Source organism: Electrona antarctica (assembly GCF_951216825.1).
Source record: "Electrona antarctica genome assembly, chromosome: 2".
Taxonomy (NCBI): domain Eukaryota; kingdom Metazoa; phylum Chordata; class Actinopteri; order Myctophiformes; family Myctophidae; genus Electrona; species Electrona antarctica.
Window position 1 is genome coordinate 10036634 of NC_136807.1, and position 27013 is coordinate 10063646.

The 27013-nt window shown below is 40.9% G+C and overlaps 1 protein-coding gene across 2 annotated transcripts; it reads right to left on the bottom strand.

Annotated features, from left to right (window-relative positions):
• Positions 1-27013, bottom strand: slc38a5b (solute carrier family 38 member 5b). 2 transcript variants are annotated; one of them, XM_079528124.1, is made up of 16 exons: positions 26995-27013; positions 22484-22675; positions 22107-22176; positions 20922-21037; positions 17901-17974; positions 15942-16034; positions 12892-12973; positions 11912-11994; positions 10820-10878; positions 8886-9002; positions 7873-7952; positions 6177-6277; positions 5725-5849; positions 4007-4151; positions 1687-1790; positions 1-1385 (listed from the first exon to the last, which is right to left on the bottom strand). In XM_079528124.1, exons 2-16 carry the CDS (start codon positions 22543-22545, stop codon positions 1284-1286), a joined length of 1413 nt encoding a protein of 470 aa, XP_079384250.1. In that variant the 5' UTR covers positions 22546-22675; positions 26995-27013; the 3' UTR covers positions 1-1283. The 2 variants fall into 2 exon arrangements, with proteins under 2 accessions (XP_079384250.1, XP_079384249.1); XM_079528123.1 differs by lacking the exon at positions 26995-27013 and adding an exon at positions 24481-24617.

A 27013-nucleotide genomic window follows, 5' to 3' on the forward strand; every position in this document is an offset into this window, starting at 1 on the left:
AGCTATGAAACCATTTATTTTTTATCTATATTACAAAACATCAACAGGTGATGTCAAAAAGGAACACATGAATGAATTGCATTACACAAAATGTAATGTTGGTTCACAGTTGTATACACTTATTGCAATGCTTTGGCTTTAGGCAGCTTCATTTTTCCAGTTTGTCAAATGCTGTAGAAACCACTCTAACAATCACTGATATTGCTATTTGTCAGTTTGGCATGGAAAAAAAGTAAAGGAAAAGAAAAGAAAAGAAACGGATAAAATGCTAAACGAAGCAAAGCATGTTTAATTTAGCTGCTTTCTGAAACCGACGTACTACTCCATTACAGCCAGTAAAACAGGATTATTGGCTTGCGTCAAGCAATATGATAGAATATAAATAAAAGAAAATCCATCTCATTCATGCTTTGTTTTGGTGCTCAAGTGCCAATGATAAAAGACTGCTTAATTTTTCCACAAATCTTAATTACGTAAACCAAATACAACTCTCTGGGCAGCAGGAATATAAAAAAATATAGTGAATTTGTGAATACTGTTTTTAAAGCATTTATAGAAACTCACCAAAAGCTAATTAAGATCTTCACCGTCGACTCGTCACGAGCAAAATTGTTTTAGATGGAGATTTGAAATGTGATCCATGTAATGTAATCCAATTTCTTTCCATCAGAACAATTGAGTACCACAGACGAATAACAGTCTAAGTCCACACTATTGATCCATAATATATAAATGATAGATAAGGGTTCAGGACAACGAGGCCTTTTCGTGGAGGGGTCAGTCTGAAATTTGGACTTAGACTGTTTTTCGTCTGTGGTACTCATTGCCCACTCCGATCCTTCTTTTTCATTAGATTTGGCTGTATACCATATAACCCTCATTCATTCACTCCATTAATTGATTGGCAGTCATGTTAGTGGTTCTGGGCCTCCCATGGACAGCATGTCCCTCTTGACTCCTCAGGTATAATTACGGCACACGCTGTGAGCAATCTGTGTGAAGTGCGTCATCCTGGTCGGACGGACGCCACTGGATTCCTCCTAGACTTCTGGCCTGCCTCCATGGAAGGGTAGCATGTCCTTTTCACCTGATTCGGAGGGGGGAACGTTCTTAGCCCCTGGACATTGTGGATCGAGCCTTTCAACGTAAGTTGGATCTTGCTCCCGATTCCAGGGGGAGGGGGGGGGGGGCGGGGGGGACATATGGGGCGTGGGGAGAAGGAGGGCCACAGCTGTGTGGTCTTTCTATTCAGCTTTGGGACCCCAACTGTTGATTGACACGGTTTAATGGCCGATACTTCGTTTCTCCCCACTCGTCCAGTCAAGCCCGATGAAGGTCAGGCTCATGGCCATGAAGACGAAGCCCAGAGAACAGAAAATGGCAGCCTATAAATCCAGAGAAGAAGAGGAGCTGTCAAACTATTATTAGACACACAGACAGGCATTTTCTGTTCTGGACAATTGCTGGTCCAACCGAACCACGCACGCACGCGCGCACGCACGCGCGCACGCACGCGCGCACGCACGCACGCACGCACGCACACACACTGATAGGGAACAGTAGTCAGACAGGAAAGGGGGAGAGAGATGGGGAGTAACACGCGGCAAAGGCGGTCAAAACATTGATCTTGAGTGAAACCCAGTAGGATTATACAGTAGAGTACAATCAGGGACAGATTAATCTTACCTGGATCTTTGGTCTTGAGGTCATGGGCTCTTGTTCAATAGGAACAATGCGGATGTAGAAGAGACTTGGGAGGATGAAGATCAGACTAGGAGCAGTGGTGGCGCCTGTACACACAGAGCAGGAAGATGTTAAGGGCCGTATATATACTGCCATCATGGTCATCTATGCCTCATCGACGTACAAACAAAGACCACTTACGTTTGTTTACATTAACTCCAAATGTAATTAACCAGAGCTATTGCCTTTTAATTCTCACCCTCCCGGTAGTAGGGTGACTTATGACTAATATAGAGTTAAGATATAAGATATAACATGATTTGTCCACACTTAGGGTGACCAGATCCAAACTGCTAATTTGAGGGACAGTAGGGACAGAGGGAAGTATCGCTTGTGTGGGCGGGACGGGGTTAAGCAACTTATTGCTTAGTATTGCTATTTAAATGCCTTGATATGATATGCAACCATAGGCCTAATATTGCCTATCATTTTGTTATTAAACCCCTCTGGCATCTCACATTTTGTTTTAAAATTAAAATCTTGGTCATGGGTGGTATTGCCGTACTGTAGCCTAGGTGATATTTCAGGCTTAAAAATACATCTTGCAGGAAAAGAGACAAGCCACAAGCTAGGGTCTCAATGTGTAGGACACCTGCAAAGTCTTGGAGATGAGGGACTGTCCCACGCAAAGCGTTTCCGTTTTTTTTGCCCATGCTACAAGTTGATGCCGCGCACTAGTGTCATTTCCATCCACCAGCTGTTTAAAAACCCGGAGGAGACGCCTGTTCTAGGCGCTTTCTGGACGCCTCTTGACGCTACTGTCTGGTCATTCCCAAAGGGGGACATCTGGTCACCCTATCCACACTGGTTCTACTGTCTGGTCATTCCCAAAGGGGGACATCTGGTCACCCTATCCACACTGGTTCTACTGTCTGGTCATTCCCAAAGGGGGACATCTGGTCACCCTATCCACACTGGTTCGGAATCCATGCACCAGTCAGGGGCCACTGGGTAGATGTCAGGAGTGAGAGATAGCCACGACCCAGCCCACTCACATAGAGTTCTATAGAGTTTTATAATTAGGATCCCAATTAGCTGGTGCATAACAACACCTAATCTTCCTACTGGTGTCCACATGACCCTGTATAAGCAACGTGATTGGTTCAAAAACAAGCAATGACTCAAGTCATTATATATCAGCCTGCATTCCATTCTCTTGCATATTGTACCGTAGTGAGGCTTTCTGTAGTCGCGTTTGCAGCTTCTAGTCATGGTGCGGTGGGGAGAGGAGAGCGGGCTTAGTGTCCCATTGGCCGTAAAGGGCTAGTCTCCCATTGGCGTAGAGGCCAGCCAATCATGAAAATCTCGCCACTAGACCACGTGACTAGTCTAGAAAGTCTGATCATTGATCAGCTCTGCAAGTCGCTAAAACATTTACCTGTGTTTGATTGGATGCTGCCACAGATTAAATTCACACTAACATTTTTTAAATCCAATGATAATGTTTCATTTTTTGCCCCTACGAAAATGAAAGCCTGGGTATCGAGGCTAATGATAATGTAACTAACTTTGGAGAAAGGAAAACAAAGATAAACTGATATGAATGGAATCCAGTGGCTTCTCCCTCCTCCTCAAACATCAAACAAACCCACAAGTGGCTTTGGAAAATAGTCGTCAACAATGTCAAGTACAGGCCAGGGTCCAATTTGGAGCTGCGCTTTGGGAAATGGTCGTCAACAATGTAAAGTACAGGGTTCAATTTGTAAAACAAACAGAGGGGTTCACATTTCCTTAACCACTTTAAGCCCTATACAGATCTACAAGCTCTGATCTTGTACTGTGGATCTTCTATTTTAGCTAATTTTGAAAAGAATTTGAAAATGTAAGAGAATCTGCCCAAATATAGGTTCAGTAGGATTAAAATGGTCAATTCAATTCAATCCAATTGTATTAAAGTGCCAAATCACAACATTCTCAACAGTTTCAAGACATGTTAGATGTAGAGCAGAGACCATACATTGTTCCAGCAGGCAATTTACTGGCATTAATGACTGGGGAAAAGGGGGGGGGGGGCTTTAACACCCCCAAATCAGCCCTTCCTCAACCACACATTATGATCAATCTGTCATGCGTTTTTAGCAGAAGGCAAAACACTACTGTTTTTAGGGTGACCCCAAAGCAACCTGCCAACCTGCCGATGCTTTGTGAGGTTGTATAATGTATAGTAAACATATAGGTCTTAACTTAAGTGCTTAGGCTAAAGCATGTTGTAAATCATATCATTCCCTTTTGCTGTGCAACCTTATAGCATGGGGTTTCTCACCAATGATGCCAAAGATGTCACGAATTGTGGGACAGAGGATGACGAGCAGATTGACAGTGAACAGCAGACACACGGCAATGGCGACGTGACGGACCCAGTGGAAGGGCTTCTCTGGGAACAGGAGTTGGAGAATTGCTCGTCGAATCTGGGATAAACAGACATACATTACATGTCGCCGACAAATGCTGCTATGGGACATCAATAAAATGTTCCCTTCTATTGGGCCTGACGTCGAAATAAAAAAAACGTTCGCTCTGAAAGAATATATACCTATTCAAAGATTTGTGCCGCATTTTTACGATCTTTCAAAAATAACAGACCTACAAGTTCATAGATGAGCTTGTAGATCTGCTATTTTTCAATAGCTAAAGTATAACAGAATGCTTGAAACACCAAAAGGGGTTCCCGCCCAAAATGGGTTATAATAGCAGCCAGGAATAAGGAAATTAATTACCAACCAAAGTCAAGTACACAGAGCTATACAAAGTCTCAAATAGAATAGAAAGACATGCACATCTCAAAACCAAATTGGAAGGGTGCTGGATAAAAATAATAATACAATTGTGACGTTGAAGAAAAGAAAATAGGTCCTGTTAAAAATACTTTTAGGGGAGCTCGGGTGTGGTGCAGGGCTAAAGTTCCTGCCCACCACTGTGGAGACTATAGGGAATACTCTGCAGTGCTTCATGCATGGTCAGGTGTTCCAAACAAACACAACTGGCCATGTTTGTAGGAAGGAAGTGGTGGGTGGGGAGGGCATTCTGACATTCTTTGTTGCTGCACTGTCTGTCTAGCGACATCACTATTCTTGAAGGGCCCCGGTCAACAGGGGCCCTGAACTACAGTATGAGAAACAGGGCCGCATGTGCAACGTCAGGAGGACCCGGTGAAGCTCTTAACTGGCAGCAGTGGCAGGTGACAGAAAGTGGCAGGGAATGGGCTCTATGCACACTGTCACACGTGACACGCCATTTTGGAAAGAACTTGGGCCCCTTCCCTACTTCAACAAGTTCCGTACTTATAGGTCTTAACGATGATACTAATGAAGGCTCTGTTCCATTCTCGTCAAACGGAGACAGGGTGCTGCTATTGTGCGTGTTGGCTCACTGGAAACACACTCAGTGTCCTTGAGTGGGTTCCAAATGTGTAACTCTGAGAGATATGGGGGTCCTTGAAATTAAAACGTTTGAGAACCACTGCACAGTGCACACTAAATGGAACAGAGCCTTAATTAGTATCATCGGTAACACCTGTGAAGGAAGTAGGGAAGCGTCCCAGAAGTAGGAAGAGTTATTCTGTGTGCATACTGTAGCCCATTCCATGTGTACTGGTCTGGAGTAGAAATGGTTTCAATACCATCCCTATTCCCTATTCCCTACACCCAACCGGTATGAAGACCAACCAGTAGGGGTCAGCAGTGACAAGACAAGATATGTGGAAATCAGGGAATTGGTATTAATGAATAATTTGAGAGAGAAAAAAAGGGGGTCAAGGAAGGAATAAAGGGATTTTAAATCTTCTAAAGTCTAGCAGATAGAAAAAACGTAAATCCTTTGGGACCTATTTGGTGTGTGGATTGTCTTCTGTGTCCCAGAATTAAAATACTCTACCATGCAAAGATTGGTCTAAAATAACATTTAATGAACACTAGCAAAAAGCTGCTTTATGTTTTACTACTTTTAATTGAACAAGGTGAACCGTGCAGAGAAGATTCTTACGGGAAACAGGACGACAGGAACAGTCAGGGTGACCGCCACCAGTACAGCCAGACGCACGCACAGAATCAATGTGTCCAGGGGGTCCACTTTGCTGTACATGTGCAGGAGCTCTGCCTCGGTATATCCTGTACGCACGCACGCACGCACGCACGCACGCACGCACGCACGCACGCACACGCACACGCACACGCACACACACACACACACACACACTCATGAGCACCACACTATACATGACCTCATACACATTGTAAGCTGTTCTTTTTTTGCGTTATCCTTTTGACTATGGTGGGTCAGATGTATGGTACATGATGTGACATGTATTCTTCAAGATCAATAAAGATACAAATCAGAAAATCAAACAAACACACTATTATGCTGTAACACAATTCCATGTAACATCAATTACTTTTATATCTTAAAGTTGATGTTTAGTAATGGCGTGCTGTTACCATAGAAGGTCAGGTAGCCAAAGATGCCAGTGAGGAGGTACATGATGAACATGGCTAAAATGGAGAGGTTGCCAATGTTCTGCATTCTCCTCTTGGTCGGGCTTTAGTTGAGGGGGGAAAAGTAGTGTTATTTGGTGTTGATTTCACAGTGATATGTAGAGAACAATGCTAGATTCACAGTGTACAACATGCAAATGAGTTCAACATACAACTATCCCATCTCCTTTATGTTATTCCAGTGAGACAATCCAAGCATTATTACTGGCTATGATTCCACCATTCTTTCAGAAAATAATGGTGTCCATGACGCTATAGTCACAGAAACACTGAGAAGTAGTGCTGACAAATGAGAAAGTAAAAGGTGTTTTCTTGTCCTACAGGTTTTAGAGAAACTCATCGTAACACATGACACTGAATGAGGCCCTGGTGTAAATAAAAATGACATATTTTAGCGTTTCTGGTTTTTGATTGATTGATTGAAAATTGTATTAACAGTTTGCAGAATTACAGTACATTTCAAGCACAAACTACAATACAAAGGCTGTTAACTGTGAGTGGACGACCCAATTAAGCATTACACTTGTTTACAACAGGGTCCACCATGTTCAATTCATCAAAACATTTAGAGACGTACAAATAGACACTTCTATATAGACAAAGAACAGAACAGGAATTCATCATAATGGAGGTAAAAAGGGAAAAGAAACATATACAGTGAGGGGAAAAGGTGTGGGGGGGGGGGGGGGCGTTGGGGGGGGATTCAGATTTTACGGGGGCCAGTTTCGAATTGCAGCCATCCGTAGGTGCCCTTTGAGAGCGGTTTTGAAGGAGTCAAGGGATTCGCATGTCTTAATGACTGTTGGTAGGGCGTTCCACATTTTGGTGGCATAGGAGCGAAAAGAATTTAGTCCCTTGTTTGTGCCGAATCTGGGTTGTACATGGTTCGTTGCACTCCCTCTGGTGTTGTGGGTGTTAAAATGAAATATTAGGCTACAAATGGATTAGCAATTATGTTGTTAATTGGCAAATCAATATAGATAGAATCACATAGTCCTTCTTCCAAAGGCATCAAATGAATGCAGTGATTTTCAAACGGCACACCTATATTCATAGTGAACAGCCGATCTACAAGCTCTCAAGCTTGAGCTTTTAGATCTGTTAAATCTGCTAATAAGTCTGAAACTTGTGGGGGGAAAAGTATTTAAATTAAAAATAATTCACCTATAATGACATGCTCAACATTGGCATACACGGGTAAAATATATTAGGGTATGTAATTGGGAAATTAGTGCACAAAGTACTGATATGGTAAGTTAAACAATTAATTCACAACTTGTTTGTATCATTGTATATATTATAATAACAATGTGTGGTACTCACAAAACCCCCAAGGCACACGTGGATTGTCTAAACAAAGAATAGAACTGGCACATCCACTAGATGGCAGGTGCAGAACCAACAAAGTTATAAGGCAATATAAAAAATAGTCACTGTACTGTAACTTAGTACAGCTTTACAAAGTTACAGTGTGTGGACTTCTATTTTTTTTTTTTTTTTTTTTTTTTTTTTACAATACCCGGATTGTCTCACAGCACCAGTGCACCTCGGCACACCATTTGGAAACCACTGCTTATGAATAGTGTGTATTTTTTGTGACATGATGGGTTTCACAGTATTACATTAGTCTGCCATTTACTTGCGCAGTTCAGTGTAGATGGGAAGCACTTCCGGGTGGCACACAAATGCGAACGCCAAGATGGGGATGGTGTACGCCGTCTGCAACCAAGGAGAAGAGAACTAAATTTAGCCGCATGGTGCACATTCACGTGACGTAATTCAAGCAATGCTTTGAGGGAACACAGAACGCTCTTCGGTTGCAAATGGTCAAGTGGCTTGCTCCTGTGTAACACACAGGGGTGTAGTGGGAGGGCTTCTCTCAAGGTTACATTTATTTTTGGGCAAAAATATGTTTTTTTGACTTTTATGGATACGATTAAGCATTGTAAACCCTGTTTCTAAATAGGCTATACGTCTGCATGTTATAGTGCGTATCAGTGCGTGTTGCGCATGCACGCAAATGCGCGTGCATGTGTGCGCGCACGTGTCTTATGGGGCGTCCCCCCCACTTCTAAAAGTAGCACCACAACACTGGTAACACGATGCATGAAGCTATAACTTTAGCATATTAAATGACCGGAGCCCCTACTGCAAATAGCTCCTGACCATGTGTGGTGAGACACAGCGCACACTGGACTGGACTGACCCTAAATGAACAATTCAGACTTTACCCCATGCAACCTGGAACGCATCTGTGTTTAACAACATTAACCATTATTTTATACTTTAGCTGTTGAAAAATAGCAGATCTACAAGCTCATAACGCGGCACCGAATGCACTTGAGCGCATTGAGCTATTTTAGAAAAATCGTGAAAATGTGTGCAAATCTTTGAATATATATTCTTTCCCAGCGAACGTTTTTAACTCAAATCTTTGCTCCTTGGGGTCCCTGGAACATATAGCCTAATAATATTTTCAGATGGGGGTCTGCGGCCAAATACATATTATGGGTGTCCTTGACATGAAATAGTTTGAGAACCACTGATAAAGAAACATAGATTTGGAAGACATGTTGTAGAATCTGGTCTCAGGTCTTAATGGATTACATTACATGATCATTTTGTGGTTGTGGTTCTTAAGTCGGACGTCACCTCTTGGTTGATGGTGAACAATTTGGGCTCGCACATGTCATCCGGGATGGTGCTATTAGCGGAGGAGTTGGCAAAGGCCTCAAGGGGACAAGTGATCTTGAACCTCTTGTAGATGACCTGTGGTGGGTAACGAGAGTAAAGAGAAGAGATTGTTCATTGTTTATTATTGAATGGATCCTGGATTAGCTGACAGCTAATTAAATAAACACATGAAAATACATAATTACAATACATTCTGCAAAATTTAATCCATGAGAATACATAATTACAATATATTCTACAAAATTAAATACAACATAATAAGAATAAGATTCTGGTCATGTGCTCAGCTGTAACAAGTATGTCTTTAGAGCAATGGAGCATACTTGAAAGATAATGAATGTGTGGTGGTAACACGTTCCAGAATGATATTGAGTTTGTTTAAGGAGGTTAGTTTTTGGAGTAGTTAAATGACCATGGCTGGCATTTCTGGTGTAATAATTATGTCTGTTGCTTGATTTAATAACTGTTTTAAAAATAATCTGGTGTTTGATTTAAAATTATGTTTCTAAAAAACATGAGGACACTACATTGCAGTTTGTGTTTGACAGATAATCATTACATGCATATTTTCAATAATGTGCGTGTAGAACAATGAACTGCCAGTCTGGCAGCTCGGTTCTGAACTAGTTGTTTAGGTCTGTCTTTAGTTGCCGCTGACCATATGACAGGACAATGATGAAGGTGATCTAAAACCAAGGACGGTATACCTTGACTCATAACTGAGGATGTCAAGTAGGTGGAGCACTTCCTGACCATGACTATGCCTCTTTCCATTTTAGTTACAATGCTATCAATGTGATCAGCCCATGACAATTCACTGTCCTATAAAACACCAAGCAGTTTAGTTTTCATATACCTGACATTGATAGATGCAGCTGAGGGTCACCAATAGGCATATGCCTTCATGGTGCAATACTTTACTTCTTGTCTTGCCAACATTCAGTGTTAGTTTGTTATTTTTCACCCAGTAAGACACCCTTTCTTGATACTGATTTAAAGTTAAAGCTACCAACTCATTCAAGGTACTGTACAAAGTTGTATCACCAAATTGGTGTTACACAAGGGAGATCATTTAAAAAAAAAAAAAAAAAAAAGTAAAGGACCTAAGCAGCTTCCTTGAGGAACTCCACAGTTATTATACTTACGTTCTGATAGGCTACCATTACAAAACACTCTCTGTGATCTCTCTGATAAGTAGCTCATCATCCAATCAAGTGCCAAACTACTAAATCCATACTTTCCTAGTTTAGATATCATTATGTCATGGTCTATGTTCTATGACATCAAATGCAGTGCAAAAATCAGATGTCCATTTGTGTCATCTCATCCAGTCATCAGTTAACTGAGCTAGAGCAGTAGAATGACCTTGCCTATAAAGCATGCTGGGAACTAGTGATCAGTTTGTTGTTATTGTTCAAATATTCTTGAATTTTTTAAAAACTACTTTTGCCATTAATTTACTCAGAACAGGAAGTATGCTTATTCTGCCTGTTTTGACCAGTGAATACTTTATTTTTATCCTTCCAAGCCTTTTTTATACATATGATGTGGGGGTGACAAGCAGCAAAGGCCGTCAATTTAATTATGGCAAACTCTCTATATTAAGCACTTTGGAATTGGAAATGTGACAAATAGGATGCAATTCTTAACCGTTTGCTGATGCTGTCTAACATGTCAGCACTACCAGCAGGGTTCTCTCATGGCATGCAGTGATGACAGCACGTTCTCAATGTCAGAATGTCACTTGAGATGTTAGAGCCATCAGGCTCTAACATCAATAAGCCCCTCTGACCTACTTACTTACTTACTTGCACACTCACTATATTGTCGCTCATGCCTTGTCATTAATTGAACCCAAAGAACGTGGAAAACATCAGGTGATACGGACTCACCGAGGACAGGAAGAAGACCATGCACATGAGGGAGAAGCCACTGGTGTAGCCCAGGTACCCTGCAGATTGCAAACAGACAGTCCCCTCAGACCCTAACTCACCTAAGAGATGTGTGTAGCTTACATATAAAAGGACTAGTAAATAAGGACCAAGTGGATCATCACATTTGCAAATGGTTTTATATTCAGATATTTATCCTGTCCAGTCCGTTTGCTGTACAACTGATTTGCAATATCTTGAGATAATCATCATCTACATGTGTAACAGATGTTCTACTTCTAATCTATAAAACTTAATTTATCAATTAAGTTTTGATTTCAGTATAATTAAAACTTTTTAATTTAGTAACATTTGCATTTCAAAGTACAGAACTACGGGCATGCTTTAAGTCGCAAGTGCAACAAAGATCAATCTCGCCCAACTTTAGGAGTGGGCGATTTCAAAGGGCCCTATAGCTGATTTATGGCACAGGGAGCGAATGCATTGGATGTGTGTCCAGCAAAATTATTTTATTCGACATCGTGTTATCTGGGAGAAATAAAGCAAGACGCTTTTGGTAGGCTAACCTACCAGCACCGTAGCACGGCAAAATAGCTGGTGGCAACACGCACTCGGCTGATGCAATATTGCATAATATGCCCTGGCCTATATTATGCATACTCCTTTCAACCTCAATGCTGAGTCTCTCAGCAATGTCATCTCTACATCATTTAATGTGAGTGTTGTTTTGAATTTGGATGGATTTTGATTGCAAGGAAGAGTGTGTGTATTGCGAATTTAGGCATGCATATAGGCTATACTTAGAATAATGTGCTCTCTAAATAGAGTGGAAATATCTGTGTTGTCACTGCACTGGATTTAAGAGAAGCTGCAGGGCTGGCCTATTGCACAATCGCTTCTTCACTTTTCTGAATGTACCTCAGATAGCAATCTGCCAAACTGGGTGTGAAAATGAAAACTGTGTCTGTTGTAAACCAATTCTTGCGCTGCACTTGCCGGGTGTAAGATTAAGATAGGGCCCAAAGAGTGCAGAAATTGTTCAGTATTAAGACTATAGTGTGACTGAAAGTGGAACCGAGGTCGTTGACATACCCAAGTGTTTCATCAGCGCTAGGGGGAGGATGATGCCCGCGCTGACAATGACGATGAGGTAATTTCCATTCATGAACCAGTCACTATGCACAGGACACCAGACAATAAAACACACACACGCGCACACACACACGCGCACGTACACGCACACGCACACACACACACACACACACACACACACACACACACACACACACACACACACACACACACACACACACACACACACACACACACACACAATGTTAGAATGAATAATGCTAGTATTTTTCACATTATTGTACTATTTCAAGGCTATAGTTAGTTTGCCATGTGAGCTTGTGCAATGTGCAATGTTTATTTAAGTAAAAGTGAACGTGGTTAAGGGTGTCTGTGACTAAATAATAACAACATTGGACTCATTATACTCAAAATTGTACAGTACTTGAGTAAATGTACTTGGTTACTTTACACCACTGCTAAGTGCTACTGTAAGTCACAGCATGATCATGTACGAGGAGGCACGGCCCAATGGCAATAGCTCAGAGGTGGTGGGTGAGACTGAGGATAGGGATGGTTAATATTTGACCAACTATTATTGGTTTAATGATCACGGAGGGCAATGTTACTACTGGTCATAATCAATGGCCTTGCATGCCTTGTATGACAGTATCGCTTGCTGAAGAGAACTGATCTACAAGCTATCAATGCAATGGATTGATCAGTTTTTTTCTCTCCACACAGTAGATATAAATGTCTATTTTTGATCATTCCCAGCTCGGAAAACACAAGGCAAGGCAAGAGCAGCTCTCGTATTCATGAAGAAACGTTGTTCTGGCTGCTTCGCATTCACAAAAACATGGCACATTATGTGACATGTGTCTTTTGTCCCGTGCATATGGACATGCATGCGCATTGGAGCTGCAGTCTCTCTGTCTGTCTGTCTGTCTGTGTTGTAGGCTGTGTGTGTGTGGCCACCAGAAGCTGCCACCAGTACTTACTCAGAGGGTGATGTCTGGCCAAGAAAGGCCTGGATGACCAATGGTAACTCATATTTCACAATGAAGAGGTAACTGGACATAGCTGTGAAGGAGGAAGATAAATTTCCGTTTAGAAAAAATGAACTTTGTAATGATTTAAGCAACAGTGTTCATTCTGTGTCATTTCTTCACATACTATAACTATAACATTCAACAAGGGTATTCTCAAGAACAGAAGATTGATGGTTAAATTAATATTGTTACAATTATTACGTCAGTTCATAACACAGTTTTGGTTTGTCATCATACATTTTTTACAATGACCATTGACCAGTGACCATCATCCAAACATCTCCAGTGTCAATATCCTAAAGGTTAGGGGCAACCAAAGTGACTCAGCAACTACTATTGTCAAGGTCAGACACTATGCGTGGGTATTTAATTGAACTCAGACATTCTACAAATGCAACCATATGGGTCCATTTAGTTACTGTTACATGCACTCTCTGAGTTCAATTAACATCCAGGCGTTTAATGTGCAACCTTCCAGTGTTTATGTTAAAAGTCACAAAGGCTAAATGTAGGTCATGAAGGATGCGGTGATTAACCACTTGAACCACAAAGCCTCATTCACTAGACATCTATAAGCTCACAGTGTAAGACATCAAGGAAACAAAAGCAGAGAAGTAGGCCTATACATGCAGTTCAAAATCAGGCTTTCACTTAGCCCTGAAACATGACTGTCATGATTATCATGAGCGTCATGTGAACCATGGCTAGCTTTCACTAAGCTTAGAGGGTTTAAGAAGTCATGACTATAAATTGCATCTTCGCCCTCTTTCACTCAAGCCCTCTTTCTTCTAACTAACATTTCTACATATTTGTTTATCCAAAATAGCACATGTGCTGATATTTACATAAGAGTGTGTTGGTAAATGTATCACCAACAGCTCCAGTTGAGCTAAACAGCGGTCAACAGCAACAAGACCTGTGGTTAAACTGGATAGCTCCCAAGTATTAACAAGTGTAACTGTGAAGCACAGCACGAATAAAGAAGCAGTATGGTCCGGAGGACATAAACAAACAATTCTCAAACCAGCGTTAAATCATCATCTCGTAGAGTTTAACGAAAACATATAATTTGAGTTCAACAGAGAAATGCATAGGTCTCAGTTGTCTTGCACAGTAATTGCTAACTTGTACTAAAAGGAAATTACGGACCGTTCTACTGAAACACTGGCTGTTGGCAGACATGTTTTGTTTAGCTCTTTGCCATCAGACTGACTTGAACCTCAGACACTGACTCTTCTCACCAGTGCTATGTTACCACGTAGATTGAACGAGTGATCATAGACTTCTTGTCTGAAAGTGATCGAACTTTCACCTACATTTAAACCAAGCCATGTCTCTTTCACTGCACTATATACAGGGCCCAGTACTATTATAACTGACTATCAAACAATGCACATTTGGAATCCCTATAGCATCTCTATCTGCCTCCTGGTGGCGCTATAACAGGCCCATGTGAAAAATGTGGGGCAGAGGTTCAGCTCTGGCATCCAGGGAGTGTGACTCAGAGCTGCGATCAAGCCAACGGTGCTAGAGATTAGCTGTCCACAGACGGACACACGGACGGACGGACAAACGTACACAAGGACGGACGGAGTGAAAAAATACTCTCTCCATTTCTTCGGCCTGGTGGAGACAATGAACTTCATACAGAGAGGCAGGTATAAAATCATATTAAATAGCAGCAGGTTATACCAGCTTGAACCTGTTGTATATTAAAGTAGCATAATTAACGCGAGACCACAAACCCTTGGACGAAGAATCATCCTGAATCATCAGTTGGATGAGAAGGCAGAGCTCTCTAGATCTAGAAGAAGATCTGTGTGTTTCTTTGCTTATATCCGGTGTCTAAACTGACAGATTAGACTCCAGATAAGCCAACCAATCAGGACCACATTTCTTGTGCATGCTGGCAGTAGGCCAAGGATGTACCTCCATGCATTTTGAGTATGTACTGTATATATTGTACATTGTACTACACATGTATATTGTGTGTATTTTGTTACTATTACTATTGTTACTATTACTGCGATTAAAACGGTGTGAAGGCTCATTCGAATCCTAATGCGCATCAAAGAACCGCATTCTACTTTGACCAAAAACGGGGGTTTCGCTTTGCTTCCAATCGCACTTGATTACGATTCGGTGCAGGTGGGAATGCAATCCGCAGCAAATAAAGGAAATGAAGCAAACAATGTGGCGGGTGAGGAGCTAACACAGTTTGAGACGGAGAAGGCATATTTTACGCAGCGCAAAGATGTCCCGTTACCGTGGATAGATCATAGACACATAGAGCTATAAAGGATAGACGTGGTCGAATGAGGAGACTGAAGCCCTGGTCGAAATGAGGACGAGTACATTTATCAATTGCTCAAGGAAACACATAAAAACACTGCAGTGTAGCCTACAGAATATTCTGTCTGTCTCTGTGTGTAAACATGGAGTGCTGTCACTGTGTGGGGACTGGGGAGTAGGGACTTTCATCTCGATAAACATTCTGTTCTCAATGCGCTCAGCGCTGTGCCTCCATGCCCAAAAGAACAGTGCGTGGCTGTGTGCGTATAGTGAGAGAGAGAGAGCGAGTGTGAGAGAGAGAGAGGTCCAGTCCCTGACGGCACGACACATGCACGTGTGACGTTATAATTTTAACACCATAGATTTCACTGTGTAGGGCTGGGCTATAGTTTATGCATTCTCAATGAGAATGTGACCTTAGTTGTGCATCCACCTTTGTAACTATTGTATTGACTTAATAGTACTAAAGAAAACCCTGTGTGAAGTGAGGGGAGCTCTTATCATCGTACATCATCATACATCATCTCATTCCAGGCAATCACAATTTGCGTCCTCACCTTCGTCATCAATGTTTGTGCTACGCAATATTTGTGTTTATACAAAAATTGGGACAAAAATTGGGTTACATACACCAAAAGCTGGACACAGGACCTCAGGCATTTTAAAATGGCCTCTCTAGATAATAATTAAGAACAATTAGGACCTACCACCGATGTTATGAAGAGTAATAACGACAGCAGCTACGATTTTTCCTGGATGTCCAAAAGCACGAAACCCCAACTGCTCATAGGCTCGGATACCTGTGCACAACAGTAAGAAAGCAGACTGTTAGCTCAATGGCAATGCAATACTGGAATATATCTCACAGTACAATCTGGAGTTGCTATGTACAGTATAGCAACATAACATTTTTGTAATTTTTTAACAAATAAAACGTTTTTCAGGAAACTTAGTTCGAGATTTAGAAGTCTTTAAGTCCTAAATGGGTTAAAGAACCACTTCACCCATTTTCAACCTATCTTCATTTAACTGGCCGTCAGTAATGCTCATTGCAAACGAAGTGATTGCGAACGAAGTGAGCACTAACTATAGAAGCTGGCCAAAACTGTATGTCTGTCTGTCTGTCTGTGTGTCTGTGTGTGTGTCACGCTGTAACACCACCCGCCCGCCACCAGAGGGCAACTGAAATTGGAACGATACAGTGTGTGTGTGTGTGTGTGAGACTGCCACAAACAGCTTGAACTGAAGCAAACAGCTTCGTTCGCTTCCCGCGTTTACGCGTCTTACTTGTTATAAGGTGGCATGACTTATTCATATTTTGTATACGTTTAAGAGTTTAAAGTGGTTAAATTAACTCAATATTAAAATAACTTTTGCCATCTTTTAAGTGAACACTCCATGACTCCATATGTTGCAACATTTTTGCTGCGTATGTGTATGGTGAACAAAAGTGAACTTTTTATTTTTTTATTGATCGATTGATTGATTGATTGATTGATTGATTGATTGATTTAATACTTTATTAACAGTTTGCAGAAAAAAGCACAGGAAAGTACAGTTCTATACGATCTACTAACAGTAAGAGGACTTAAAACCCAAGAAAGCCACTGGCTTGTTTCCATTGGGGTCCTTCATATTCAATTCATCAGAACATTTAATGACATACAAATATACAGTATTATGGTAAAACATCATATAAACGGTTAGAAATCTAAAGACAAATATGTAGAGTAGGGGGCGGGGGTCCTTTTACTGGAACCAGTTTCGAATTGCATCCACCCGTAAGTGCTCTTTGAGAGCGGCGTTGAAGGAGAGCAGGCATTTGCATTCCTTTACGACTGATTGTTGTTAGGCCATTCTAACATTTTTGTGGCATAGTAGCGAAATTAATTTAACCTCTTGTTTGAGCCAAATCTGGGTTGAACGTGATTAGTGGAGCTCTGGTGTTGTGATTGTGGACGGCATTGGCGTTTAGGAAGTAGTTTGACAGATATACGTACTGGGTGTCTTTGTGGTGTCGTGTATCTTGTAGACCAGACCAAGTTGCTGCACTCTGTCACCTACCACTCTACCCTAAGCCTAGCCTGGGCAGCATTCTATTTTGGGTTTATGATCCGGTCGGGAGCGGATAGTAACTTTCGTCATGTTGTAGTCAATGATTTGTAGTCATCTGGCAGGAATCCACAAGGCGGAATCAGACTATGAATGGGTACTTCTTATTCCACCTTGTGGTTTCCTGCCTGATGACTACAAAACAAGACTACAACATGACGTAAATTACCATCCGCTCCAGACCGGTTCACACGGCGATTTTGGAACACAGACCAGGCTTTCCTCCGAGGTGGAAAACCTGGTGACACGAGGTTAGCCACCCCAACCTATCAAAATGAACAGGGGTAAGGTGAGTTGTAGGCCAAGCAATAGCCTGACCAGTTTGTTTTGGGATGTCTGGAGCCCTGTTTTGGGGGCCTTAGGTGTTATGGTACCATGAGGTGCATGCATAGTCAAAGAAACCTTGAATGAGTGCTCCTCATAGAATCTTAAATGTATTCTTACTGACCAGTGAGGAGATCCTGCATGTACAAAAGTTGTGTTCTTTGGTTGACTTTTTTGATAGTTTCTATTTTATGGAAGGATTTGCCTTTGAGATGACGAAAAAGTCTTACCCACAACTCCAGCACTGCTTAGGAGAAGGTGAATAGAGTAGCTTGACAGGAGGGCAATACATGTCAACAGAATCCTGTGGAACACAAAGCAACGAAGACACATTAACTGAAAATTGTTTTTAAATTTGTTTTCGGCACAACCCTCAATTAAGTGACTTTCATTTGCTATTCCTCATTCCTGAGGTTTCTTTTTATTCTTTTATGCCTGCAGCCAAATATATAACCTCGACTGGAGTTTAAATAAAATGGTGTTTTTTGCTCTCTACTTCATTCTATCATTCTAGTATAATCCTTTTATGTGAATATTAACATCACAAATCACAAAATTGTTCACATTGCGATTACAGGCATCATGACCTGATGTTGTAATTCCTAAAACAAACCTATGCCACATTGTCACCCATGTTTAGTAAAGCTGCTATAAGCATTAGTAAATTATGTCAAAATTTGAATGACCTTTTTTTTTCTTTTGGTATTCAGACAGCCAGCAATGGGTAGAACACTCCCAAAAAATGTTTAGTCTCTGTGACACATCTAGGGGCCGCAATCTGCATTCAAAGATTTTCCTAGAAGCTTTGTCATTGGTTGATTTGCCTGTCTACTTCCTGATTGGTTAGTCATTGCGACCGTTTTTTTCCCCGTCCAATCACAAAGCTTCTAGGAACATCTTTGAATGCAGATTGTGTCCCCTAGAATAGATGTGTCACAGAGACTACTTTTTTTTGGGAGCGTTCTACCCATTGCTGGCTGTCTGAATACAAATAAAAATAAAAAAAGGTCATTAAAACTTTGACATAATATTATTGCTTATAGCAGCTTTAACATCAACTTATATTTGACAGGCTTATTCTTCTAATGTGTTATAAGTGAAACTGATGACTATGGGCCAGACGCCAACAGTGGATTTAAACCTCTTTTGCATCCAGACAGTTTGCTCTGTATTTACAGCTTGAAATCCCTTTTTGGAAGAACCCCGGCATGTGCTAGGATTCCCACCACTGAGATAAAACATGAGCGCCAGTAGACATCTCTCCCGCCTGCTGCTGTGTACATGAACTGTAACTCCTGCATGGTGTGTGCCAAAACAACTACTTGGCTTCATGCAGTTTTGTTTTAAATCAGGGGCTTTCAGCTGGTGGTCCATGAAGGTATTGTATGTGATCCCTGACCAAGTGACCGCATGCATCCAGTAATGTAGAGAAGTTAAGATGAATTAACTTTTGTTTTCTCTCTCCCCCCATTTTTATTTCATTGTATTTTATTTTGGAGAAGCTTAGACCAAAACGGTTGGTATTTGTTTTATATGAGGACAGAGGAATTAAAGACATGATTGATATCATTATCAGTATCACATTGGAAGAGGCTACAGAAGAGGATCAGCTCATGGCCTCTGTCAAGAGGCAGATGTATGAAACGCATCCCTTTGTGAAGTTCTGGATGAGCTGCAAGATTTCCCAGAATTTACGGTAAAAGCATTTGAGTGTTTATTGCCATATATTGGTTGTTGATGGTACCCCAACTTTCAGCAGCTGTCAAAAATGTCCCTATGGTGGTTGAATATAAACCAATGTGGGATATGTTAGTAGACACCCTTACCAACACATTGGTGAAGAAAATTCTTGGTAAGAATATGTATTCCCAGATTGTATTAATATGACCTGACTAAAATACTTTGTGCAACTCAAGAAAAAAAAACTAATATTTGCCCATATTCCCAATATGGTGGTCCCTGGTTCACAAATTTGATTTAATTCATAATTGTTTATTTGTATGGGTTTTTGTATGGCCATTTGCTAAATGTTTGTACATTTGTTCATCTTATTTCTGTTTACAAAATAAAATAAAATTCAGCTTGGCATGATTGCGATGTCATAACGATATAATGATATATACAGTATACGATATGATAACTAAAGGGTAAAAACAAGCTAAAATGACCTGCAATTTTTAGGGCCACAGATACCAAACAAATAAAACCTCCAAAAACGTCTTCGACCAAGTTGTGTGTAATATTTAACTTGATGAATGTGAATGCACTGGTTTGTCAGTTGTCCTGTGCTGAGGTACATTGCATGTTTGTCAAAACACGAGCAAACAGTCTTCTCTATGTTTGCTCGTCTCTCTGTAAACGCTGTTGCACAGTGCACACGTGTAGATGTTTGGTTTGGCCGATATATAGGCTATTATTTGACTTTTTTGACAACATACGATGTGTCCCAATTAACCTGACGCCCCTATTTTTGGCATAATCATTATAGGAGAAATGTTTCGCTTTTCACAATGTTTCAAAGATAGCAGATTTACAACCTCACAATGAGTTACAACGTAATGCATCGTGAGCTTGTAGATCGACTACATTTCAGTGATTTGGGTGCCCCGGTCCGCCCCTGTAACAAGATGTGCACATGCACGCTCTACAGTGGGGGGGGGGACGCGACAGGCCAACAGCACACACACCAAGGCCCGCCTCCGCTCAATCATGATTGGCGGAAGGCCCCTCTCTATCCTGATTGGATGAAGGCTGGGCCACCTAGCCAAAAATGAAACCTACGGTTTTTTGACCCCAGGGGTTAACTGGGGACAGGGAGGAACTCCTTATATGGTCAGCACACACTAATAGTAGGGAGGATTATCACAACAAAACAAAAAATAAGTGATATTTGAATATACCTGGTTCTATAAGTGGTTATTTGAGTATTTATTTTTATGTCTTTGCATACAATTTAAATGTTCTCAAATGTAAACTCAAATCAAATCAAATTAATGTTTTTTAAATGTATTACAAATATGTTTCTCTTTTTTCTTTCCTCTTTTTTCATTTCTTTTTATTTTTTGTTGTTTTTACAAAACACCAGTAAAAATATCGGTAATCGGTGGTCTAGGACTCTCCAAAATCGGTCAGACCCTACACGTGTGTGTGTGTGTGTGTGTGTGTGTGTGTGTGTGTGTGTGTGTGTGTGTGTGTGTGTGTGTGTGTGTGTGTGTGTGTGTGTGCGTGCGTGCGCGGACAGTGGTACTCACAGGAAAAAGACGATGCCCGTGTTTGACATGGCGTACGACAACCCCAGGATCCCACTGCCCATGATGGCGTTGCTGAGGTTAAAGGCAGACATCCCGAAGGAGGTTTTACCTTCAAACTGACACAAAGACAAAAAAACAGGAATGCCACCTTTTTTTTTAAAAGCCTCAGTAACAGTAACAGTAGTGCGTGTTGAGAGACACATTCACAAATCAAGTCTGTATTTGCCTGATATTATTTTGTAGTCATATAATTCTTAAAGGGCCATACCGGCAGTCTGGTATGTTTAGGCCATTGACTAATATGGCTCATGAAATATTGACATTACTGCCGACCATTTTACCAAAGCATTTGGCTACTGTTAGATTTTTGAGGAAGCCACTGGATTCCATTCATTTCATTACGGTATGAAAATCAACTGTTTCAATTCTTTTAATAGAAACAACTGTGAATAGATGATGACTTTGATGCTGGTATGGTCCTTTAAGGTCGCTCATATGAGAAGACTTGTGCTTAACCACTTTCATTATATCATTATAGGCGAACATGTTCATAAATGTGAGCTTGTAGATCGGCAATTTTTGCTGCCCAACACCATCGCACAGTGAAGTATGATATAGGCTTAAGTGATTAAAGATACCAAAAGGGTCATCAGTTCAAAGTGACATTGCAAGTGAAGTTAGATTGAAACAGACGTAGATAAACTGCAAAACTATAAAACTAAAATATCAGGATATGTTTTGGTTGGTCTGTCAATTATGCACTTTGTCCTCGTTGGCCTACAGCTACTGAAATCCTGAATTGTTTGTGTGTCAATTAAAGTCATTTTGGTTTCCCACGCTATACTTTAATCTGGTGTGAAGTTGTGGGTCTTCTTCACTTCGATGATAAGCAGGGTCTGAAACTCTGCGGCTGCTTTACCAAAACCCTGACATTTTCTGTCCAAACCCAAGTGTAACCCATGTGGGATATACACGTAGAGTAGCTTTCTCAGCAGCCAAACCCCAACCTCAGAGTTGGTAAATGATTAACAGCATTATTTTTCAAAAATAAATTTGGGGCCAACTCAAATTGGGAAATTACATTAAGCAAAACAAAAGGGCCATCATATATACCTACAGTTATCGCCTGTCAGATTTGTGCACAGGTAATAAATATGGTAATAATAATGTCAGGTTCATGCTCACATCTGTGAACTGTGTTTTTTTCGTTCCATCGCTCTTGTGTGGTAAGAACGTTTCTTCTTCTGGTGGTACACTGTGAGAGGAATATAGAAGAAGCAGTGAAGTTCAATGCTTAACATATCTGATTTCTCAAGCAAACTGAACGTATCGTAACATTTAAATAACATAACATGTCTTAGGACTGGAGAGATGGCAACAGTATTTATATGAAGTGCTTCAAATAAATGTTGTTTTCTATAAAGCTGTTCTTTTCATCTTGTTATTATTATATTATTAGAGTGTGAGACAGGAAAAGCAGGTAAGACTAAATCAATAAATAAATAATACATTCATAGCACTAAGTTGTGGAATTTATAAATATAAATGTCTTCACAACATACCCTTCTTCCAAAGGGGCGAAGTCGTGGTGGTGGTTTCCATTGGAGAGCTTCTGCAGTTCCATACTTCAGTTCTAACGGCTTGACAAGGACGTGTTATTGTGGTGATAAACAGGCGTGGGAAGTTACAGTGCTCCTCTCTTCACAGAGCGAAGGAACTCTAAAAAGTTGAAAATGTTATGTAGGGCATCAAATCTGAAAAGGAGAAACGCAAGGGGTTACATTAGGAGAAAGACTCTGAGGTGAACGAAAATGCCATGTTGTGAGTCAAATACATTTTAGGATTGTTTATGTTGGGCCGTGTTGCTATGGGGCACGCACGCACGCACGTGCGAGCGTGCGCACACACACACATGTGAGCTCCTGCATCCCTCTCAAAACACACAAGCTCCAGATGACATGACCATTAAACTGTTAACTTAATGGTCATGTTAACAACAACTTTAATGTGGATAAAGGAAGCATATTTATCTTTTACACTGCCTACGCTACAACCACAACACTTTCAATCATTGAAAACTGAACCCGGTGACACTCACGCTCAGTGGTTTTAGAATGCCAGTGATATGAGAGATGTTGGAATTATTTTTGTACTGGTGGGCCAGAATATTTCTCTCCAACCCCTGGGATCGGATACGTGGCTCTACAGCTTGGAGCATAGCCAAGGCTCACCAGCTGCACGCAACTCCCAGCACTGCAGTTGTTGGCCCTCTCAGCCTTGTAGCGCACAGTGACAACAGTAAGGCTTGATAAGAGTTGGCAGGCACTACGGCTGACCTCTCAAGACAAACAGAATTGAACTGTCTCCTCATGCATTGACGTTTTGTACAGCTACCATTATATGGACGTGACGTCATGTACAACATATTCGTCATTTTGCTGCCTCATCTTTGGTCTGACTTTAAACTAAATGCTTATAAAGTTTTCTGTCAGGGATGTAAATATTATCACTGTTGCATGCATCTTATACAGAGAATGTAGACTACATATCGGTTTATGTTCTTCGCAAACCACTTTGAAACATTTTTAATAGAAAACAACAGATCACGATCACCAATTATTGCCGGAAAAAGACCCGATATAATACATTGTGGGTTCAGACCTGTCTCATGACCCTTGTGGCATATGTCACCTAATTTCTCTCAACCTTATCTGCTGCTTGTGTTCAATGATTGATTGATTGATTGAAATATGTATTAACAGTTTGCAGAATTACAGTACATTTCAAGCACAAACTCAATACAAAGGCTGTTAACTGTGAGTGGACGACCCAATTAAGCATTACACTTGTTTACAAAAGGGTCCGGTCCACCATGTTCAATTCATCAAATGTGCTGTATAATAAAGTGGAAATGTCTCCAAAAAATAAAGTGACAAATTAAAACATACATTACACCAAGGAAAAGGCTACATTTTTTGTCTTTCTTTTCTGAGACCTTCATATTGATTTAACACCAAGTTGACAGATGCAATAGAACTTAGTTTGAAAAGCATTACCTTCCCAAACTTCACATTTAGCTGCCACATGCTTCCTGTGCTTGAGTCAATACTGCATGTCACTTTGAGAGAGTCAAATCTATGTTTGTTTTTTTCAGTGTGGTTCCACTTTTGGATAAAAGGCTTTAGAAGTTATTTTCAACTTTTTGGGAAACGACCAGGAACATCTGAGGAAATCACGCTTGAAAGCAATCGTGGGAAAATATAACAAAACTAAACTTTCAATGTTTACTGTGAAATATCTAGTTTCAGTCAATCCTAACATACCCCTACTATACACAGTACAATCCTCAGTGGTCATTTAACTCTGCAAGAGTAAAAACTGACGTGTTTGCCGTGCAAAGGTTCAGGTGTGCGATAATTTCAGTTCAATTGTACTTTCAGAGGAGTTTAAACCTCTATAACCTGAGCATTAATAGTTCACATTCTATGAAGACCTAATTCTGCACATTAAAACCTGCGACGTGATGGAGGTACATCACGTCCTCTTTTTAGAAACTTACCGTTACTGGAAAAAACACTTGGCAAGTCTTTCTGATAGATGTTTTTACTCTCAGATCACCATCATCAAGCACTACTACTATACTATCTCAATTAATCAGATGTTATCATTGGTCAATTACTGTATTATTGGTTGGTCATAGCACACACGGAGCAGGAGCGCTCTGGCAAAGAGAGACAAGTGAGTGAACATAAGCAAACAGGGACGGGAGGGAGGGTCTGTGGGGGAAAGAGGGAGTTTTTCCCATTTATGAGGCAATTTAACTATTCCTATAATCTGTTGACACTTTCTCTAGGACATGACTGAATTTACAGACTGGTCTAGGTCTCTCATTTGCTTGCCCCACCTATTTGGGAATATTCCATCTCTCTCTCATATGTTTTGTCTAAAGCTAAATGGCTGTAATAAGTGTTTACCACCGCTGAAACCTATATTCCAAATACACAGAGGTCACATCGATTGCAGCAGATTGGTCTGCAACAGTATTTCTCAAAAGATTCTTGCCATTTGTTGTGACCTAATCGCACAGACATACAGTATGGGTGGAGATTACCCATAAAACATAAATGATGGATAAAGCAATCCTAGAAATATTTCCTCTAAAGTTGTGAAAGTGTCTGACAATTTACAGAATATTGTAATTGCACCGCCTTACTTAACCTCAACCATCTGTTACTCCATTGAGCTTACTATTTACATAAAAGGTTAAGGTTGATCTGGTATGCTTCTGTGGTGGTGGTGATGGTGTAGCGGCCTATCATTCATGTGTATGTGTGTGTGTGTGTGTGTGTGTGTGTGTGTGTGTGTGTGTGTGTGTGCGTGCGTGCGTGTGTGCATGCGAGTGTGTGCATGTGGTGTGTGGTTGAAATGTTCCCATTTATAACAGGGCCTATAACAGGGTCTTTGTTATCTATAGGTGATCTGGGAACAAGCCTAAACTTGCAGTAAGAGCCTGCATGGGGAGTGTGAACCACTGAATGTAACTTATTAGACAGTCACACACATCAGGGCAAAAAACTGCATAAACGTCAAGCCACATGCCATGATATCCTTGCACGGTGCTGAGTGCTCTTCCAGACATACGATGGGCTGTAACCCAATATGTCCAGCTAGGAAATCCGCCACCAGTACAAGAGGAAGCCCTGGTGTAAAATCCATTGTTTGAGTGGCAAGTTAAACGTGCTTCCATTCTCCGGCCCACAACAACTCAAAGTGGAAAGTACCACTCCATTATAGTCGCAGTTTAAAGTTCCATTCAAAACAGATTAGCCATCTAAGCAACCTGAAATGACCCACTGTAACTCTTCTCAAATATGTCTCAAGTAATAAAAGGTGCCTAATTTATTACATTATGAGTCAGTACTGACACCGGTTGAATTCGTACAAGTGAGCTGAATCCCTCTATCCAGTGGCTGAGTAGGGGAAGAAGGAACACTTACACCATACTGTAGTTTGTTTCTGGAAGGAAAAAGAGGGAAAACGAGGCCCTTTCATAAAACGCCCTCCGACCCATTTTCCAAGAATTCAACATATAGAGTTACAACTTATGTAATGCTGTCACTTCAACACATGCAATTGATTGAGCGCTTTTCAGTGTTATTATTTGGAAGACTGCTGTGGCATCTGTAGACCTATACAAGAACTCGAGATAATCATGCATGCATTTTCTACATTAATTTTGTAGGCTATACTTCCTTTATGTGTTTTTGTTCCATAGTTTTTCTTAGTGACACATTGCATTTGTTTCGGGAAGCTTTCAAAGATTTCTTTCCAGGGAGGAATAGGTTACAAAATATAATCCAGTTTACATTATGTAGAACTTTGAAACATTTTACCTATACTTTAAATGATCTCTCCCCGACAATATAAATAATGATGGGAGTTATCATTATTACATGACCATTAAATCATCAATCATTAAACACCAACTCAAATGAGTCTTCCAAATTCCACAAAACAAGGCAGAAAAAGATTGCAACTAAATCTGAAGTGAAGAAAACAAGATTCTACAAGGAACAGGTATATGTTATACTGCTCTGAAGCTAGAAAAGACCACTAACCAAATTACTCTGCTCAATTTCTAAGTAGATCAGTGAGGTTGGATCTTCTGAGCGGGTATTGACTGAGAGAGCACAGATGGTGCCCAAAACAGATCTACTGTAGTCTCGGTACTTTTCCCCTTCTGACATTAGGTCCTCTACTGTTAAAAAAACACGTGGCAGCGCAAGTACTGTATCAGCCACAACAAAGAAATGGATTCACCTACCTTCAACGCAGGGTCGCAGGCACCCTTGTCGTCCTAAAACAAAGGGCTTGCAAATCCTATAATAACTGTGAGATGTTGCTTTAGGTCCAGAACTAGAGGGGAGCACATGTGAGGAGAATGCACTAAAGAGGGAGGGCTGCTCCAAACGATGGTCTCAAGTTTCTTATGATGTCACATGCAGTCAGTCACTCCTCGCTCTGTCAAAAAAGACAAAAAAAAGAAAACAGGACCCTTTAGTGGCTTTCTCACAATGTTCTGCAGATGGATT

Coding starts and splice junctions, on each gene's coding strand:
- slc38a5b (XM_079528124.1), bottom strand. CDS start 22,545: ATGGAACTGCAGAAGCTCTCCAATGGAAACCACCACCACGACTTCGCC. Junction 16,035..17,900: donor AAGCAGTGCTGGAGTTGTGG/GTAAGACTTTTT, acceptor TGTTGTGCACAG/GTATCCGAGCCTATGAGCAG. Junction 9,003..10,819: donor TGGTCTTCTTCCTGTCCTCG/GTGAGTCCGTAT, acceptor TACCCACCACAG/GTCATCTACAAGAGGTTCAA.